The sequence below is a fragment of the Myotis daubentonii genome, chromosome 12 (assembly GCF_963259705.1).
Source record: "Myotis daubentonii chromosome 12, mMyoDau2.1, whole genome shotgun sequence".
NCBI lineage: Eukaryota > Metazoa > Chordata > Mammalia > Chiroptera > Vespertilionidae > Myotis > Myotis daubentonii.
The window spans coordinates 53,988,174-54,007,435 of NC_081851.1; the positions used below are offsets into that span (position 1 = coordinate 53,988,174).

At 41.1% G+C, this 19,262-nt stretch overlaps 1 protein-coding gene across 6 annotated transcripts in view; it reads right to left on the minus strand.

Annotated features, from left to right (window-relative positions):
* Positions 1-6,174: 6,174 nt before the first annotated feature.
* STON1 (stonin 1) overlaps positions 6,175-19,262 on the minus strand; it is a 47,464-nt gene continuing 34,376 nt past the window's right edge. For 5 of the 6 annotated variants that reach the window (XM_059659887.1, XM_059659889.1, XM_059659890.1 and 2 more), the window contains 3 exons: positions 16,317-18,296; positions 11,451-11,653; positions 6,175-9,214 (listed from right to left, as the gene is read on the minus strand). In XM_059659887.1, the coding sequence (XP_059515870.1) occupies positions 9,140-9,214; positions 11,451-11,653; positions 16,317-18,249 (2,211 nt within the window). In that variant the 5' untranslated portion in view covers positions 18,250-18,296 and the 3' untranslated portion in view covers positions 6,175-9,139. The remainder of the gene's footprint in view (positions 9,215-11,450; positions 11,654-16,316; positions 18,297-19,262) is intronic. The other variant, XM_059659891.1, reaches the window with a different exon arrangement.

Below are 19,262 nucleotides of genomic sequence, written 5' to 3' on the forward strand. Positions count from 1 at the left end.
TTCTCATCTTCCGTCTCCTTTACTGAATCACCCTCCTTTTCCTGAACTCTAAACTTCAGAGTCCGAACACTCAGTTCTCAGACCACCTCTACTCTTCATATTCACTCAGTGAGCTCATCCAGTCCCAAAGCTTCCAGTTCTTATATCTCTAAATGTTATATCTCCAGCCCAGACCTCTTTCCAATTATACACGCAATTGCTACCTGCTGTCTCCACTTGGATGTCTGATAAGAGTCTCAAAGTTAACACACCCAAACCTGAATATCTGATCTTTCTCCCCTAACCTGCACCTACAACAGTCTTACTTTTCTCCATAAAAGACAGCTCCATTTTTTAGTTGTTGAGGCCAAAAATCTGGGAATCACTTTTGGTCCCATCTTTCCCTCATGCTGGGAATCTCATCCAATCTATCAGCATACCTATTAGCTCTGTTTTCCAATGGGTTCTGAGTCCAACAATTTTTCATCTCCCATCACCATTCCTAGTGACCATCTCTCACCTGGGTTAGTGCAATAGCTTGCTATCTGCTCTCTCTGCTTCTGTCATTGCCCCTTCTGTGGCCATCTTAACATGTAATTCAGTTCACGTCACTCCTTCACACAACACCTTCTAGTGGCGCCTATCTCGGAATAAAATCTAAAGTCCTACCCACAACCTCTCTCATATCCCCCCAACCATTCTCCGTGTACACTCTGCCCCTGTCACCCAGTAGCCGTCTGTCTGGCTTCTGTCCCTCCAATAGTCTGAGCATATTCTGATTTCAGCACCTTTGCAGTAGCAATTCCCTCTGGGACACTCTCTTCCTTGTGTGTCCCTGGTGACTTGCTTCCTCACTTCTTTCAGGTATCTGCTATCATGTCATCTCATCAGAGAGGACTTCCCTGAGCAATCTGCCTAAAATAGCACTCTTTTGCCACTTTGATGCTTCCCTCCACCCCCCTGCATTGCAATGATCACAATGTGATATCTGTCTATTGTCTGACTTCCTCCACTATTATACGGTATATCCTCTACAAAAACAGGAATATACTGTTTTGTGATTGCTTATCCTTAGTGCCTAAAAAAATGCAGACACATAATAAGCACTCAATAAACATTAGAATCAGCAAAACAATTATTTGGAACAATGGCCACATAGCATTTTGAGGAAATTTGACCACTTAAGGCAGCCAATGTCTTAAGCAAGCTCTATCCGTTAGAGTGTGGAAGACACCTTCGGGGTGCCTCATGTGTTCTGTCACATTCATAGACTTATCCATGCTGTAAGATTTTGGGAAGTGCCCTGGCCGCTGTGGCTCAGTTGGTTGAGCATTGTCCCATGCAGCAAGAGGCGCACCAATTCCATTCCCAGTGAGGACACATGCCTGGGTTTCGGGCTCAATCCCCAGTAGTGGGTGTGCAGGAAGCAGCCGATCCTTGTTTCTCCCTCTCCCTCTAAAAAATCAATAAAAAAAAAAGAGCCCTAGCCGGTTTGGCTCAGTGGATAGAGTTTCAGCCTTCAGACTGAATGGTCCTGGGTTCCATTCCAATCAAGGGCACGTATCTCGGTTGAGGCTTCTGGCCCTGGTTGGGGGCATGTGGGAGGCAACCAATCGATGGGTCTCTCTCACATCAGTGTTTCTCTGTCTCTCCGTCTCCATTCCACTCTCTCTAAAAGTCAATGGAAAAAACATCCTCAGGTGAGGATTTTTTTTTTAAATCAACAAAAACATGCTCTTCAAAAATATCTAACAGGCTTTATAAAAGAGGACAACATCCACCCAGAAAGATTTCAGAGAGGAAGACAGTGCCCATCTTGAAAAGACAAAGCCCATTACTGATTTCTGAGGACTAAACAGGGTGAGAAGGCTCACTCCTGAGTCAAGGTGGCATGGAATACTCGCCTGAAAGCATGTATTTGCTTGTTCTTACCTAAGAATCTGAAAGTACAATCCTACGCTGAAGCTTTTTAGACCTTGATACATGCAACTGAAGCTCAGAAGTCAAACAGGATAGATTCATTATAATCGTTTATAACTCTTTTAAAGTAAGCAGATTTTAAGTTTATTAACTCTCATTAGAAAAAGGATGTTTGAAATCTGTTGGGAAGAAAGGCACTCTTTTTCTGTTCCTAGCTGGTCTAGCACTTAGAAATGTTTACAGATAAGCATGGTATTTAAATCTTTGGGATGTGTAAAATTGTATTCAACAGCATTTTTAGACAAAGCATTAAGAATACTTCTAAATGTTTGCCTAGTTCATTAATTTTAAGTATACTCCACTGGACTCACAATGCGTTGAGATGCTTTACAAAATGCCCCCAAGATCGTGTATTATTAATCATAATACCAGCACCACCAAATTCAAATGTAGTTTCTAACGCAGAGGAGCAGCAGCTTGCGTGTGAGCGCCCTCTTCTGTTTCCAGAATATACCGCAAAATGCCTTACACGAAATTCACAATTCTGGGTAGTACAAAATGGGCTTTTCAGGAAAACTCCAACACACACAATCATGCTCTTGAAATAAGTTATCCTCCTACCTGTGGCTTAGAAGGCTGTTTTGGAGCAGATGCAGAAGGGGAAGATGAGGGAAAAGTTGCAATCCCGTAAGTCAAATGGTGATTTGCATTTCTTTACCAGGAAGTCTCATAGAAATGAACTTCATTCAGTCTTTTAAAACACACTTTGGGTGGTGAGCATGCAATAGAGTATACATGTTGTATTATAAATCCCCTGAAATTTATAAACTGTTTCTAGTCAATGTTATCGCAATGATTTTTTTAAATGGGGAAACTAATCTGTTTTCCTTTTCCTTACAGGTGAAGATGACCTTAAAGACAATATTACCTAAAACTTATTTGAAAAATTTAAATTCTGTATTGGTTAAAGTATTACATATGTACCTAAAACTTTTATGCTATTGTTTTGTAATTCAACTATTTGCTTTCAGACCAGCAATTCGCCCTTGCTTTAGAAATTAACTTACAGTCAAATTCATATTTAGATGCCAGTTCCAAGTAGGAACTTTTAAATACAATTGTAACAAGAAAAATATTTTATTTCATAGACACTGGGAAAATGTACAGGTAACTAGGTTGCGCCCCATGAAATTGCCATCAAGATGGATAAACTTTGTAAGATTCAATCCAATGCACCCCCAGGGTCCTGTGCTTTAGGACCCTGGGTAAGGGCATACAAAGTCCCTGGAGTAGAGTCGCTCTAGAGGCTAGGGAGGGGCTGGAAGAGAACAAAATCTCATGGAAGCATTGTGTGTGTACACCAAGCATGTCAAACTCACAGCTGGCAGGCTGATGCAGCCCACTGGCCACCAGTTTGACATGCTTGGTGTACACAAAGGGGATGAACTGGAGACAAAACAGGAAAGAATTGATGGATGAGAATTTTAGGGATTTTGTTACAAATATGACCAGTTTTAGGGCACTTAATCCTTTGTTGTTCCTAAGGAATTAGAGCCAAGCCCTGTAGCTAAAACAGTGCTTACTGATCTGGCCTGTAGGAAGTTTTATTTCCTGTAGCAGTTTTGAAATTTAACTTAAATATTGAAATGGAAGTTAAATTTCAACACATGGCAGTAAGGGGAGTTTGCCAATCTAAAACATGCTTTTTTTTGGGGGGGGGGGTAATTGATTATTTTAAGATGATTATTTTTAAGAAACTATTTTAAGCTGGTTGTTTTTAAGAAAAGACTCAGGAATAACCTTTGGCCTTCCCCCTGCCTAAAATTATTTAAATAGAGGATCTGCTCCAAGATGGGAGCTATCATCATAAATCACTGTAGTTTGATATGAACTGAATGTGATGGACAGGGAGGAACCCAGCAAAGCCCATCTGGTTAAAGTCCTCTGCCCACTGTTAAAGATGACCCAGCAAACATATTTACCAGACATTTGCTTTTCATCTCCATGTGAATTGCCTCCTCCCCTTTGGAGTTCCAAACCAGGACCTCCCCTGTTCTTTATCCTTAGCTCAAACCCCAACTGCCCCAATGGTCCTTGGTTCCAGATTCTCACGGAACCCACCCCCCTGCCCAAGCCCAGTAGGTATATATGCAATAAACTTGGTTGGTTTCTCTTGTTGATTAGAAGAACTTTAAAAGGGTAGGGGAAAAAATGTATTCTCCCTCTCCCCTCACAGCACCTTTCTCATAAAAAGGGTGGGTAGAGAGGTCATTAGGTTGATTTATTTTAGAGCTGATTTATCTTCATATCTTTTACAGCCTGTCCCCTCAACCTTATCTGAAATAGATTCTATACAATTATATAAAAATAGCTTCCTAAACTTTCAAAAAATAGTTTTAAATGCCCATTATATCTATAATACTAGTTGCCAAGATTTAAAAATTCTTTAGAATTATCCTGTGGACAAAGTTTGTCCTGTTGTCAGGAAAAATTGCCAAAGATTTTGAATAGTAGCTCAATTGTCCAGGTTATCAACACCTGTCATTGTCTTTGCATTATTTTACAAGTCTGTATATTTTTGAAAACTGATAATACACATAATACAAGTCCATACAAATGAAAATTAATTGTGGGCCAGTAGGGGAAATTGATTATCTAATCTAATAAAAGAGAAACATGCAAATTGACCACACCTCCACTATGCCCCAAGCCACGCCCACCAGCCAAAAAGAGTGACTATATGCAAATTAACCCAACCAAGATGGCAGCCAGCAGCCACGGAGCTAGAGCAAGCAGGAGGCTTGGTTGCCCCGGCGATGGAGGAAGCCAAGCTTCCCACCTGCCCTGGCCGGCTGTGGCCTCCGCTCAAGGCAACAACATTTCAATTATAGAAGATAAATAAATCCCGATACCTGCTTCCAGCCAGCCTCCACTGGGAGCTTGGGTAGCTGGGGGCCGTGGCCAGCCTGCAAACAGCCATCAGCCCCTCACTCAGGCTGGCCAGGCACCCCAGCGGGGCCCCCCACCCTGATCTGGGACACCCTTCAGGGCAAACCAGCCGGCCCCCACCCATGCACCAGGCCTCTATCCTATATAATAAAAAGATAATATGCAAATTGACCCTAACAGCAGAACGACTGGGAGTGACTGGTCACTGTGACACACACTGACCACCAGGGGGCAGACGCTCAATGCAGGAGCTGCCCCCTGGTGGTCAGTGCGCTCCCACAGGGGGAGCTCTGCTCAGCCACAAGTCAGGCTGATGGCTGCCTGCACAGCGGTGGTGGTGGGAGCCTCTCCCGCCTCCTCAGCAGCGCTAAGGTTGTTCAACTGCAGCTTAGGCCTGCTCCTCGCTGGCAAGTGGACATCCCCCGAGGGCTCCTGGGCTGCCAGAGGGATGTCTGACTGCCAGTTTAGGCCCAATCCCCCAGTGAGCGGGCCTAATCCAGCAGGTGGTCATCCCCTGAGGGGTCCCAGACTGTGAGAGGGCACAGGCCGGGCTGAGGGACCCCCCCCCCCAGTGCACAAATTTTTGTGCACCGGGCCTCTAGTCTCTATATATAAAAGCCTAAGTGACCGTTATGACCGGTTGACCGAACAACCACCAGGGGGCAGACGCTCAATGCAGGAGCAGCCCCCTGGTGATCAGTGCGCTCCCACAACCAACCTCCTGCAACCGGCCAACCTCCTGCGGTCCTTCCCCCTGGTTGGCTGGCTCCAATCGCCCCAATAGGCCCTGATCAGGATTGGGCAAGATGGCCCCAATCAGCCCCAATTACCAGCCAGACCAAGGAACCCCACCCATGCATGAAGTCGTGCACCAGGCCTCTAGTTGATTATATTCCTGCATTGTGGATAGATTCATTTTACATCTATTTGTAAATTCATTTCAGAATTCCTTATTTCGTGTACATCTCTGCTTTTGAATTCTCCTTGGAACAAGTTGCAACATCTTAATCCCCCCCTCTACACACATACCCAATTAGTTAACAAGTTAAGTAAAACCGTGGGCATATACTCACATTATTTCTTTAGGAGAGTAATGATTATATCCTCTTTTAAAAGTCATCCTTTAACATCCCAAATGATAGTTTGGTGGTGTTATTTTTCCAGGATGTGCCAAGATGCCATGTTCACTGACTCCTTAATAGTAAAGCAGTATACATTCACCTGACAGAGTCAATTGTTTAAGTTTATTAAAATTGATTTCACACCTTTAAAAAAAATAGCCCCAGACCTTGCAAAAGAAGATATAAGTCCACCACACAGCAAGAATCATTTGAAATACATCTTTAATTTTGAAAAACCAATATGCAATCTACCAAATACTTTGTTACACGATTATTAAGGCTCAATCTATTTTATATTTGTGTTGCTATGTCATAAAGTAATATTTTAAGTACAATATAATACTTAATCATTATTAAGGAAGGCTTTCTAACTGAATTTACAAGAAAAGGGCTGTGTCATAAGCACAGCCTCACAATGAAGGTAAATAACCCTTAGAATTGTCTAATATATAAATCAGGTTAAAAGAAAAAAACACCACACAAAATAAATCCAATCTTTATGTGCTGAAAAGTATTTTTTTCGTACCTTTTTAAATGAATAAACTATTTCTATTCCCATAGAAAGAGAAAATGTCTTTAAATTCTGATCTGTACAGTTGATCAAGTAACCATCAAGCCATGAATTCACTTCCACAGTTAATATGATCCTTTGACTGGGAAGGCAACCAGACCTGAACAATTAGAGCAGGACAACTAGTCAGAACCTGGTCAAGTCCTTGGAAGCCTGACATGTGTAATCAAATGACTGACCCCTAACCAGTCAAACTCAGAAAGGGTTGATCTAAAGTACATAAACTAAAATGCTAGAAAGGAGTAGCTCCTCCTTCACTCTCTTCCATCCTTGCCAACCTTAAAAGCAAGGGGTTTCATTATTATAGTTGTCTTTCAGATCATCATTTACTTTCTAGCAAAGGAGATTCTACTTCTTAATTTGTAAGTCTAAATGGACCCTATCTAATTTTTCACTTATGGCACTGTGGTCACATTTTACCTTCTGTCATTTCTGAGGTCAAAAGAATTGTATTAAAAAGCCTCTCCTTCCTCCACAGAATGTTAATTTAACGCTAAGTAATGAATATTTAAGAATCCTAATAGATGTGCAAATGAACAATTATGCCATAGCACCCTGCTGTTAATGCCATCAACCTTTGCATTGCAGCGAAAACTCAATTTGGGCTTTAGTCAGCGGTTTGTTACTAGGTTTCCAACACTAATCTTGAGATGCTCCTGAAGGCTGATGGCTGGTAAGTAAGTGACCCCAGCAGTGAGGTAGTCACAGACCGGGCAACCTGTGAAGCACCAGGGGCGATTAATTGAACCCTTTGCTGAAATTATTCCAAGGTGTAAATATTCATTAAGTCCAACTGAATCAGACTCTGAGTTCTTCACGGGCAGGATGCCACTAAACAGATTTGAAAGGAATGGCAGTAATTAACCCAGCGAACTTTGCTGGCACCTGGAGCAGCAATACCCCCAGCCACCTTCATATTTGGGTTGAGCAGACTGAAGTCTCTCCAGAGTGTGCCGCCCCAGAGGATGGGGAAAGATGGTGGAATTTTTCTTAATGACGCACACACAGATTTGCCCTCCCATACATCAACAGTGAGTCTCAAGCATATGATATTATGAGCAATGCATCAAGTGGGGTTAAAAAGAGCAATAACACTTCATTTTAACAGTCAACGTCTGCCTTCCTTGCTGTTACAGCAAAATAATGAAAAACAATAAAATCTGCTGATTGATACAAACCATCATACATGTTCGTTTTAATCTGGTTTTGGAACAGATTACAATGAATGTGACACAATATTAAATAAAACATAAGACATAAACTCTGGGCCGACCAATAAATGTTGTTTGGAAGAACATTATTATATCAGTGTTTTGGAAGAACATTATTATATCAATTTTTACTCAAAACAAATCTAGTAAATAGAGAAAAATATCTCCTAATCATATTGTAGATCCAACATAAATTGAAGGTGTGTTAATACCAAATGGAGGACTTTGTTTTTCAGACCAAAAAAATACCTAGAATATAGATTTCATGAATTTTAAAATTTGACCTTTCCCTGTAAATACTGAAAGGAAGTTATAAACAGAATTATTAACTGCTAATGCTATTGGCTTTTCATTAGAAACCAAACATTTAGCTGACCGAAAAACAGAAATGTCAAAAATCTAGGGAAAATAATCTAGTGTTTTTCATTTTGCTCTAAATTTAGTAGAACTAGCATAAAATAATCATGAGCTAGACTTCTACTCAAGAGAGACTTATGTTAATCACAAATAATACTTTATCAAAATACATTCTTAGAGTCTGTACTTTTGGGAAAGAATATTCATGAAGTTTAAAAATTCATCTTTAATGCACATAAATATTTTAACTGGTATCCAATACTGGGATTCCATTTTAAAAGAAATCTCTCCAAGCAAAAGGCAATAGGTCTTCGTGGCTGGTGCTAAAATATGTATATCAACAGAAATAGCTTCTTTGCAGCCAACACCAGAATACAAATACATTTTGAAAACAATAATACCAGGGCGGGAGACAGGTACCAAATACACAGCCAATGATTACTTGCAATGTGGTAAGAGGACAGGAAGATAAATAATTCAAAACCACAGACACTTTCCACATCTCCATTTTAGCTTGTGGTTTCAGCATCAATCTATACCGGCCCACATTTCAGAGATGAGCAAGAGGGAAAATTAAGTATTTTGGTTTATGGGGTTTTTTTGATTGCCTCACCCTCCAGTACAGGTGCTAACATAGCAAGAAGAAATAGGGACTGGAGGGTAATAAATATGACAGCTGGGTAATCCAAAGCACAAAACAATCAGCCACTGAGTAATCAAAAATCAAAACCCCTTTAGCCAAACTGGCTGTTGGGTCACACATTGAATAACAGCGCCTTTGAGTTTCAATAGGAAGCAGAAACATCACGCAAATTATAGACACATTTTAAATCAAACCCCTGGAGCACAAATATATCAAAAAGCATAAAATATATAGATTGTTCAGTTTCAGGTCTAAACGTCTCCAAACACAGCCAGCCACTAGAGCTGTCCTAAGCCCTCTATTCAGAAGTAATTTCCACCAGGCAGTAGCAGAACTGTGTGCGATTACTATTTGAAAAGTGGGTTGTCCTCATTAACTCCTGCTACTCCTACTGAGTGATGCAATCACCAGCTTTATCTGGGTCTTCCCCGTCGATTTTAATCCACTTCTTTTCTATTTCAACCTGGTATGCAAAAGCAAAAACACGAGCAGCATTAACAAATGCAACACAGCACTAGCAGCTGTTCAGTCCCATTTCATACACGGGGCATGCTCTGCAGCCACACCACCCTTTGGACAGACACAGCCCTTCCACCCCCTCATGCTCCTTCCATAGTGAGGCACTCCCCTCTCTTTTGGGCAACAGAGGTGCCCCTTCCCCCACCCCAATCCTTCCCTCTAGGGTCAAATCTTATAAAGAACTAAAACTCTCCTCTCTTCTAAGTCAAACATCATTTTTATAAAAATGTATTCAGAATATATATTGATAACACAGACCTCTGGCTAGGCATGTGATCAATTATATCCTCATATCATAGATCCAGGCTTTGGCCCACCTGGGATAACACAGACCACTCTCGACAAGGAAGCCCCCATCAATCTCTATCCTATTACCCCATTTGATTCTCGTCCTAGAATCTGTCACTATTTGAAATTACATTATTTATTTGTTTACTAATTGTTTTTTGTTCCCCACTAGAAGGTAAGCTGCATGAGGACAGGCAGTATCTCATTCACTCTTGTATCCCCAGCATCTAGAGCAGCACCTGGCACTTAGAAATTGCTCAACAAATACTTATTAAATGTAAGATTACATTTTGAAACCAACTGCCACCCAGTGCAGATCAATTAGTAAATGATGTTAAACTAGAGACTCTGTTGCATCATTTTGAGCTGTCCTTCGACACTATGTGAAACTGGCATACCCCGTGAATAGAAAACTAGGTATAGAGGAAGTCTCTGTGTGCACTTGACCCACATTTCAGTCACACATATACCTAGTGTTACAGGTTACTTATATACCTAGTGTTACAGGTCAGGTTCCCCAAGATGCAAACTCTGAGATGGAGAATGGTGTGCAGAAGGTCTACTGGGGAGTGCTGTTGGGGTTGACACCTAGTCAGGGAGGGAAAGGGGGGAGAAGGAAGGAAGCAGAACAGGAAGGAGGAGAAGCTGGGCGGCAAGGAGGTCACAGTAAAGGCTTCAGCTGATGCCCAGAGGAAGCCGAAGCTAGGATGGCCCTGTGGAGTTACCTAAGCTGAGGCAAAGGGTCTTCACACCCCTGCAGCCACCAGTCACTGGACGAAAGCTGCCCCAGGGAGAGCGCAGGACCTGGAGCTCTCTTCAGCCAAGGCAATTCCAGCTGCTAAGGGAACAAGGGCTTAGGTCCCCACGGGGCTGCACAGGACAGGTGGCCCAAAATAAAGAAAACTCCTGACAGACTACTGTGTTATCAAACCACCAGTTGGTGTTTATGAGTCGAAAATCAGAATGACGTTAATCATAGCTGAGATTCAAGCAACACAGATTTCAAAATGATATGAGAAAGTGTAAAATGCTACTCATGTGCAAGATAAAAGAAAAATAAATTCTAAACAGAACCACCTGTTTGTTACTTGCTGTTTACGTTTTTGTTTTGTTTTTTACTTTGGAAATATTTTCTAATTAAATGATATATTTGTAAACAAAATCGGTGATGCATCACCATTTCAAGATACTATGGGAAATATATGGCAGAGTTTATGTCTGAACCTACTACTTTCAAGGTGAGAAGAAAAGCCAGTTTAGAAACAGGTGCAAATGTATGCCACTCTTTAATTCATCTGGCCTAAGGAGGCAGAAGCACTGATGGTGAACATTTTAAATTGTTGTAATAGAGTAACTTCACATTTCCCCAGGGGTGCTTCACAGAATACAATTTCAGAAGATATTGATATACATTTTACATGCACATGCCCATACAGACTGGATTTCATAATCAGTAAGTTGGAGGAAGCTGGGTCAAGGTTAACAAGGACTTCTCAGAGCCTTCATTTAACATTAATTTAAAGTATGGCATTCCTAAGTTTTTTTTTTTCCTGGATACATGTTCCACAGAACACATATTGGGAAGTGCTATTCTAACATGATTTTTGTTATAAATATCCTTCTGAAATGTGAATTCATTTTTAATGCCCTGTTTTCCATTGAGAGCTGATTAAGTATGTAACACTGTGTGCTCAGGCTCCTAACATTCTCTAGAACTGAGAAGGGACAAACTAGGCTCACTGGTGACCATCAAGTCTGCATAGGTCAAACACACACACACACACACACACACACACACACACACACCCATACATGGTCACGTAAAAGGGCAAAGCAAATATCTAAAACCAATCATGTCACAGCTCTAGAAGCCCTAAGGGTTTAGGATGTACCTGGATGTTGTAGCAAGCTCGCTGATGAACGTGTTTCTGTGGCTGCACATCGCTCTCCACCCCCAGAGACCTGACCTCTGTCCTTGAGGCACAGGTGTCGAGCATCCCAAACTGAACAGTAGCAAATGGATACCAATCAGAGGGAATTTCTTGGTCTGATCCAAGTTCTAGTTTGTAGGACAAACAATGGGGATGATCAGGACCTTGAGGAAAAAATCAAATTGTCAGTCAAAGTATTTCAATGGCCATTGAACATTTCTCTTGAATGTAAGAGGCACTCATCCCTCTCTTCAATAATCAATTCCATTAGCACTATGGCAGCATGAATTCTATTTGAGCAAAATACCATCAAAATTTACAATTCTGCACCAACTAGGGGGAAATCTTCAATTTTTAAATACTAGCTTTAAAATAAATACAACTTTATTATTGCATACATGTATATATTAACTCCTAAAAATGTTTTCAGTTGAAGTATGTTAAGTTTCTTTAATTAAAAGATAGTATCTTTTACTTAATATGTGTAGGATTTATAAAAAGTACTGAGGTAAATAACATGACTTTCTACAATGTATGTAGGATTTGTAAAACAAAACAAAAAAAACCACCAACAAAACTTTTAAGTAGACTAAATGAGCTCTTATAATAATTCTTAATTTATTCATTTTCTTACTACTCTTATTGATAGTTAATGCAAAGATAAGCTATCTAAATTAGTTCACATTATAAAATAATTCTGATTTTTTTAAGTTAAATTTAATGAAATTGTATTACATTTCAGGAACTATTTTAGGCCAAAAATTCCTTTTTCAGTAGAACAGATTATATTTTAGTACATTTCCACTCGCCCTTCTTAAAGCTTTGATGAAAACAGACATGCAGTGTAGAGATGGGCATATTGGCTTTGACTGTTTCTAATATTTGTTTTCACTTAATTCAATGTGTCGTTTATTGAGCATCTACTCTATGCCAGGCCAGGCTTTGTGCCAGACCTAGGGATATCAGATAAATGCAAAAATTTAAGTGTAGTCATATAATGTTTGTGAGTGTGTGAGTGTGTGTGTGTGTGTGTGTGTGTGTGTGAGAGAGAGAGAGAGAGAGAGAGAGAGAGAGAGAGAGAGAGAGAGAGAGAGAGAGATAATGGAGTAAAAAATATTTCCATTGTAATCACTGTAGTAACAGTGATTCTGTTGTATTTTCCACAGCATCTACATATCCAATGCAGCTATCTGACCTTAAATAAATGTATGAGGTGACAGTAATTTCAAAGCCAGATTAAATTACTGTAGCACTGACATAGCTTCCGAAATAACATTTCCCTCAGAATATAGCTTTAGGCACAAAAACAAGAGTTTAAAGGATTTCACTTAATTCTTAAAAGATAAATTGCCTTTCATCCCTTACAATCTGTTCCTTGTAGAGAGACTAATAGAATTCTAAGGCTGTAAAAGGCCTTGAGAAGTCATCAATCCATTAATCACCAGAGGCTCGTTAGCCACCTCCACCACTTACATGCAGGGAAGGACCACAGTGGCCTCTGAGGTGCTCTGAGCTACCCAGATCACTGCAGGCAGGTGGTAACTTTATTCACACACACACACCCAGGGGAGAGCCCGCCATCCATTACCGTTTGTTTCTAGTCTTCTGCCTGAAGTGCAGACACAGTAAGTTCATTTAAACTTAACTCAGGAACTCTAATGTCCATTACGACACACAGTGGTGAAGAACACAAACACTGGATCCAGGTTGCCCAAAGCCCAGTCCCAGCTCTGCTACTTAATAGCTGTGTAATCTTTGGCAAATTACTTGATCTCTCTGAGCCTCAGTTTCCCCATTATGAAAACGGGGCTGATGGTGCTGATAATAACAACATAAACCTTACAGGATTGTTATGAGGATTAAACAAAACAATCAGCAAACCTAGACACTAAAACCATGGTACACTATAGTGGTATAGATACAAGTGGGGGATATATTCTGGTATGATTACTTTGCAAAGTGCTATTTGATTATAAATACAATATTATTTAATTACTATAATTTTGCTAAGGAAGTGACTGCGAATTCTACATTTTTAGAGCTGAAAATTATATTGGAGGTTATCTAATTAGATATTCACATTTTAAAGGGAAAAAAAGTTTTTGGAATCTCCTGCAATCAAAATTACCAAAGTTGAAGACATAGTACTCCAAAAAATGTTAGAAACAAAACCTTTCTGCTTGTTTGTCTTAAAAACTGGTAAAAGGTAAAGGAGAGCCATTGTTCCTTTAAGCTTTCTGGCATATTTTCCTTGGCTTTTAAAAACTCTAAATACTCTACAATGTTTAATAACATACTCCTCCTTTAAACTTTGGTCTCTGTGAGGAGAGGTATCATATCTGTCCCTAGGACAATGTCTGCCACGTTTGTGGCTCAATGGATATTTGATGAATTTACAAAAAAAAAGAAAAGAAAAGGAAAATCATGTTATTTATCTCAGTACTGACCAGCAGGGGGCACTCTCGGGCTTTGGAAATTGCTATTCTCTCACCAGAACTTTCTCAGCAAAGGGAATGCAAATTACAGTATCTTCTTAGGTCCAGTAGATATCTGGTCCTTCTTAAACCAAAACATTTCACATCTGAAACAGAACTGTTGCAAGTTGGAAGATATGAATGGCAAGAGAATGATACAAGTGGAGGAGGAGAAAAGCAACCAATGTGCTGGTGACAGAGAGCAAAGAGAAAAAGTAAAGGCAAATTGGGAAGGTAGAGATAGATATATTTGTTAATTGACCCTCCACCATTTCCACTCTCCTTTCTAATTCTATGCCACCATCTGCACCTCCTTTGGCTAATTAATGCTCTCATCTTTTCCTCTTCTTCCTTTCTCTCCCCACCCACCTCTGTTTCCCAACCCTCCACTCCCCCCACCGACCTCCCAACCCCCCACCAAAGCCTGTCCTCAGGAAAGGCTCCTCTGTTCCTTTGCTGTCATTCACATCTTTGTCTGAATAAACTATCTGAGCTACCTGCCCAAGGCCAACTTCTGTTGTAAAATGAAAGACCTGCCCACTGTTAACAGAAATATTAAGCATTGACATGCTAGAAGACACATTTAAAGGGCCAGCAGCCCATCCCACCTCCCTTGAAATCACATGTAAGTGAAAATGAAGTCAATCCTGATCTCAAAATTCCACAGGAGGAAGGGCATAAATTTTTTTAATTAGTACCTAGTAGAGTAGTTCTTATATTCTCTTTCATTTTCCATTTTAAAATATTTTTTTTCTAACAGTGTAGATTTTTCAGAAACTAGTTTGGAAAAGGTAATGTTTTAAAGACTTTAAAAATCTGCTGTTCTCTAGACACCCAATTGCTTTAAAAATCATAAAGAAAAGTGGAGATGTACTCTAAGACTCTGTTATTCTACGTGTTGTCCGTGGGCAACAGCATTGGTATCACCTGAGAACAGTTATCAGCCCCACATGTTGAATCACAATCTACATTTGAACAAGGTAATTCATGTGCACACGAAAGTTTGAGAAGCACTGCCTTAGACAAAAATTTCCTCTCCACCCCAACCTATTTCTATACTTCTCTCCTCCAGAGGCAAGTTGCCAGGCACCCTCTCACTCCTTGCGTTTCCTCCCCCACCCCCACCATGGTGAAGCCACAAGACTGGACCACAGGATGCCACCCACTTCAGAGCCACCTCCTGCCCACCTTCTACCTGACACACTCCATTGGCCTTTTCCCTAGGCCTCCTCTTTGCACACAGAGCTGATCTGAACAAAGCAGCTTTGATCCTAAAGGATTTGTTCAGTAAATTATCACTGGAATGCTTGTAAAATGCGTTCTGTGTGGGCCTGGTGCTATGAAAGTCTTCAAAAAGAATTCCCGAAGGCCAAGACCAAGTCCAGCCACCTCTCTGGGAAAACCCACTCTTGTAATTGTTCTTTGCGAGCTCAACTGCTAGTAAAAACAGGTACAAGGGTAATAACAGAGCTCTATAGACATAGGAGTAGACAGCACAGGGAGGGACGTTCTCTGCCTAGGGGACCATAATATGTTCCACAGGTCGGTAGTTCTCAACACTAGCTGCCTGGGAGAGGCTTTTATCAGCGCCCATACCTCGGCCTCCCCCCACCAGAGAGTCATGGTTGGGATGGAGCCTAAATGTGGGTATGATGTTTTTAAAGCTCTAATGATTCTATGGTCTCTGACAAGCAGACAGGGCTTGGAAACAAGACAGATTTTAAAAGCAAGAGTGATGACAGGATCCTCGGCTATCAGCTAATGGCACCACTGTCCACCTAGTCCCCAAAGCCAGAGATCCTGGCCTCCTCCCATCCTCTCCCTAACCCCAAGGCTCACAGGTAACCTGTCATTGTTTTGAGGGCTCCTCTTCTGAATTTCCTCACCCATTCCTCACTTCCCCAGTGAAAGGCCCAGAGGAAAACGCAAGGAAGAAGAAAGATAAGAAAATGAAAATGCTCAGGTGAACTCATGGATGTAGGTCTTTAAAGATTAATTAGGGAATTTAATGTCAAGAAGTCAACTATAAGTGTTCCCTGTGTGCCACCATGTACAACTAAATCCTAGCCTAGACTAATATTATATATATATATATATATATATATATATATATATATATATATATATATATATATATATATATTTAAAATTAAACTTATCTGGCAGAAACTGGCACAAAAGAATGAAATAAGCCGGCTGTTTAACTAAATGTCCCATCTCCCACCCAGCAATGTATAAGCATGTCCTCAGCTGACCGAAGTTACCATCTGTCTCAGCCTCATTTCAGTCTAAGTAGGGTGAAAACATTGAGGCTGTTTCACATGAAAATCAACTTGAGGTGTTGAATATTTACTTGAATGTTTATCAGGAAGCCGATCTATCTTCCATACCACGGCCCGGTAGGCACTCTCATATTTTGCTGACCCCACAGTGACCTGTATGACAGGTTCAGATTCGGGTTCATGTAAACTCCCCAGACATGCCCGGCGGTTCATTTTGGCTTTCAGGGACTTCTGCCTCTGGAGGTTCATGGTCCAGAGAGCCTTGATCCACTGTGACGGGACAGGAAAGTGTATCATTATGTTGTCACAGGACCTCAAGGAACTGGCATGGGATGCTTTCTGAAGCAATGGGGTCATGTTGACAAAGGCCTGAAGCTCCACATATGCCCCCTGGACAACCACTACAGACTTCAGGGAAAAGGGAAGGTCTTCCCCATTATACAACGTCTTGAAACGCATCAGCTCAAACCGGCAGGCATCCAGAGGTACAAACTTAATGATTCTTGATTGCTCGAATTCTTGTGCTTTCACACACTTATGAAAATGATATTCAAGAATATCAATCCCCTTCTTTTCTGGGTCTGCTTCAAAATAGTGTTCATTTCGCTTCTGCAGCTCAAGATCATTCAATGTTAAGAAGCATTCCGAGTTCCCATTCACAAAGCAGAGGCAACAGATCTGAGTTATCACAGCACTTTCAACCAATTTCCCTTCTTCTTTAGTGATTTTACCCCAAAAGTTGTCCACAATCTCAAGGGAAATTTCTTGTTCCTCATAGTTCTTTTTTGGTTTTGAAACAGCTGGCAGCTTCATCAGCTCCTCCTCCACAGAAGTCAGAAAGTCGAGGAAGTCATGGTACTCCGTGGATCCCAACTTTAGCATCTGCTCTATGTCTGGCTCGTGAACTACTTCTGTCTTAGAATGGTACTTTCTTTTTTCTGTGTAAGACACATGTTCAATCTTCACAGTATGGATTTTTCCCGCCACACTGAAGTTCTCAAGTTTGGGTTCAGAAAGCCTGCACTGTGAATCAAGCTGTAGCTCTTTAAATGGTTTTTCTAACCCCTCCTCATAATACATTTGCAAAATTCCTCCAGGTAAGACTTTTAAAAAAATTGGTCCCCACTGACGGGAAGACATCATGTTCTTCTTTTCAGGAATTCTCAGCATGAAAGACCATCCAGGTTTGGGCTGGCTCCTGAAGAGGGTGTGGGGGACAAAGGAAGAAGAGCCTGTATCTTCAGCATACAGACACTGCATAGACAAACTTCCAAAGGAGTCTTGGTCCTCAACTGATTGGAGATGTTCAAGCTTCTTACAGATGTAGCTGAGTGAACACTGATTTAAGCTTTTTTGATCAATGGGCATTTCTTTGTCTCTTGATGGGAATCCCTTTCTGCTTCCTGGAGGGTCAAAGGTGAACTGGGAAGCACTGCCTTCTTCTTTCCAAAATGGACTTGAAAAGGCACAGTCCTCCTGAAAATACTGAAACTGAAGAGCATCACTTTGGAACCCCAGGCTTTCAGCCTGTGGAGGACTAACTTCATCTGGAAGAGCCACTTTGGGAGCTGGAGGTGTGCATGAGTGATCATTGGGTAAGGAAGCATGGGGAACACAGGTTAGTTTAGTAGACAATAAGGAAGAATCTGCTCCAGGTGTTGTGAGTGGGCTGTTTGAAGATAATTCTGGAATAGGATAAAGCACATGAGTCCCTGCTTTGGGGATGCCAGGAATTCCTGGGAAGTCTTTGGTAGGTGTAGAAAGAGGAGAGTTACTTGGAGGTCCTGGACTGAAGTAGAAGTCTACGATGGGAGAGGGGAGGGGGGTACTACTGGTGGAGGAAGACCCACTGGAAAATTCCTTAGGAGTAGAAAGGTTCAGCTTAAGTCCGTTTGGCCTGCAGATGCCTTGATTCTCTGGACGGAAGTTCTTTGACTTTTGAGAAGATTGAAATGTAGGGTCATCATCAAATGTGACCCAGTTGCCTGGGTTTGTAGAACACATCTTTAAAATCAGATTGTGATCCTGTCAATGATTCAGATGTGTTGTCTCTGTTAAAGGAGAAAAAGAAAAAATAAGAATAAAAATGAGGGGGAAATTTCACAGCAAAAGAAACCATCAACAAAACAACGAGAAAACCCACTGTGTGGGAAAACATATTTGCCAATGACATATCTGATAAGGGCCTAATCTCCAAAATTTATAGGGAACTCATACAACTTAACAAAAGAAAGATAAACAATCCAATCAAAAAATGGGCAAAGGACCTAAATAGACACCTTTCAAAAGAGGACATCCAGAAAGCCAAGAGACATATGAAAACATGCTCAAAGTCACTAATCATCCGAGAGATGCAAATCCAAACAGCAATGAGGTACCATCTCACACCTGTCAGACTGGCTATCATCAACAAATCAACAAACGACAAGTGCTGGAGAGGATGTGGAGAAAAAGGAACACTTGTGCACTGCTGGTGGGAATGCAGACTGGTGCAGCCACTATGGAAGACAGTATGGAGTTTCCTTAAAAAACTGAAAATGGAACTCCCATTTGACCCTGTGATCCCACTTCTAGGAATATATCCCAAGAAACCAGAAACACCAATCAGAAAGGATATATGCACCCCTATGTTCATAGCAGCACAATTCACCATAGCTAAGATCTGGAAACAGCCTAAGTGCCCATCAGTAGATGAATGGATTAGAAAACTGTGGTACATCTACACGATGGAATACTATGCTGCTGTAAAAAGGAAGGAACTCTTACCATTTGCAACGTCATGGATGGAACTGGAGAGCATTATGCTAAGTGAAATAAGCCAGTCAATAAAGGAAAAATACCACATGATCTCACTCATTCGTGGACAATAGAGACCATTATAAACTTTTGAACAATAATAGATACAGAGGCAGAGCTGCCTCAAACAGATTGTCGAGCTGCAGCGGGAAGGCCGGGGAGGGTTGGGGGGCAGGAGGTAGGGGGGTAAGAGATCAACTAAAGGACTTGTATGCACGCAT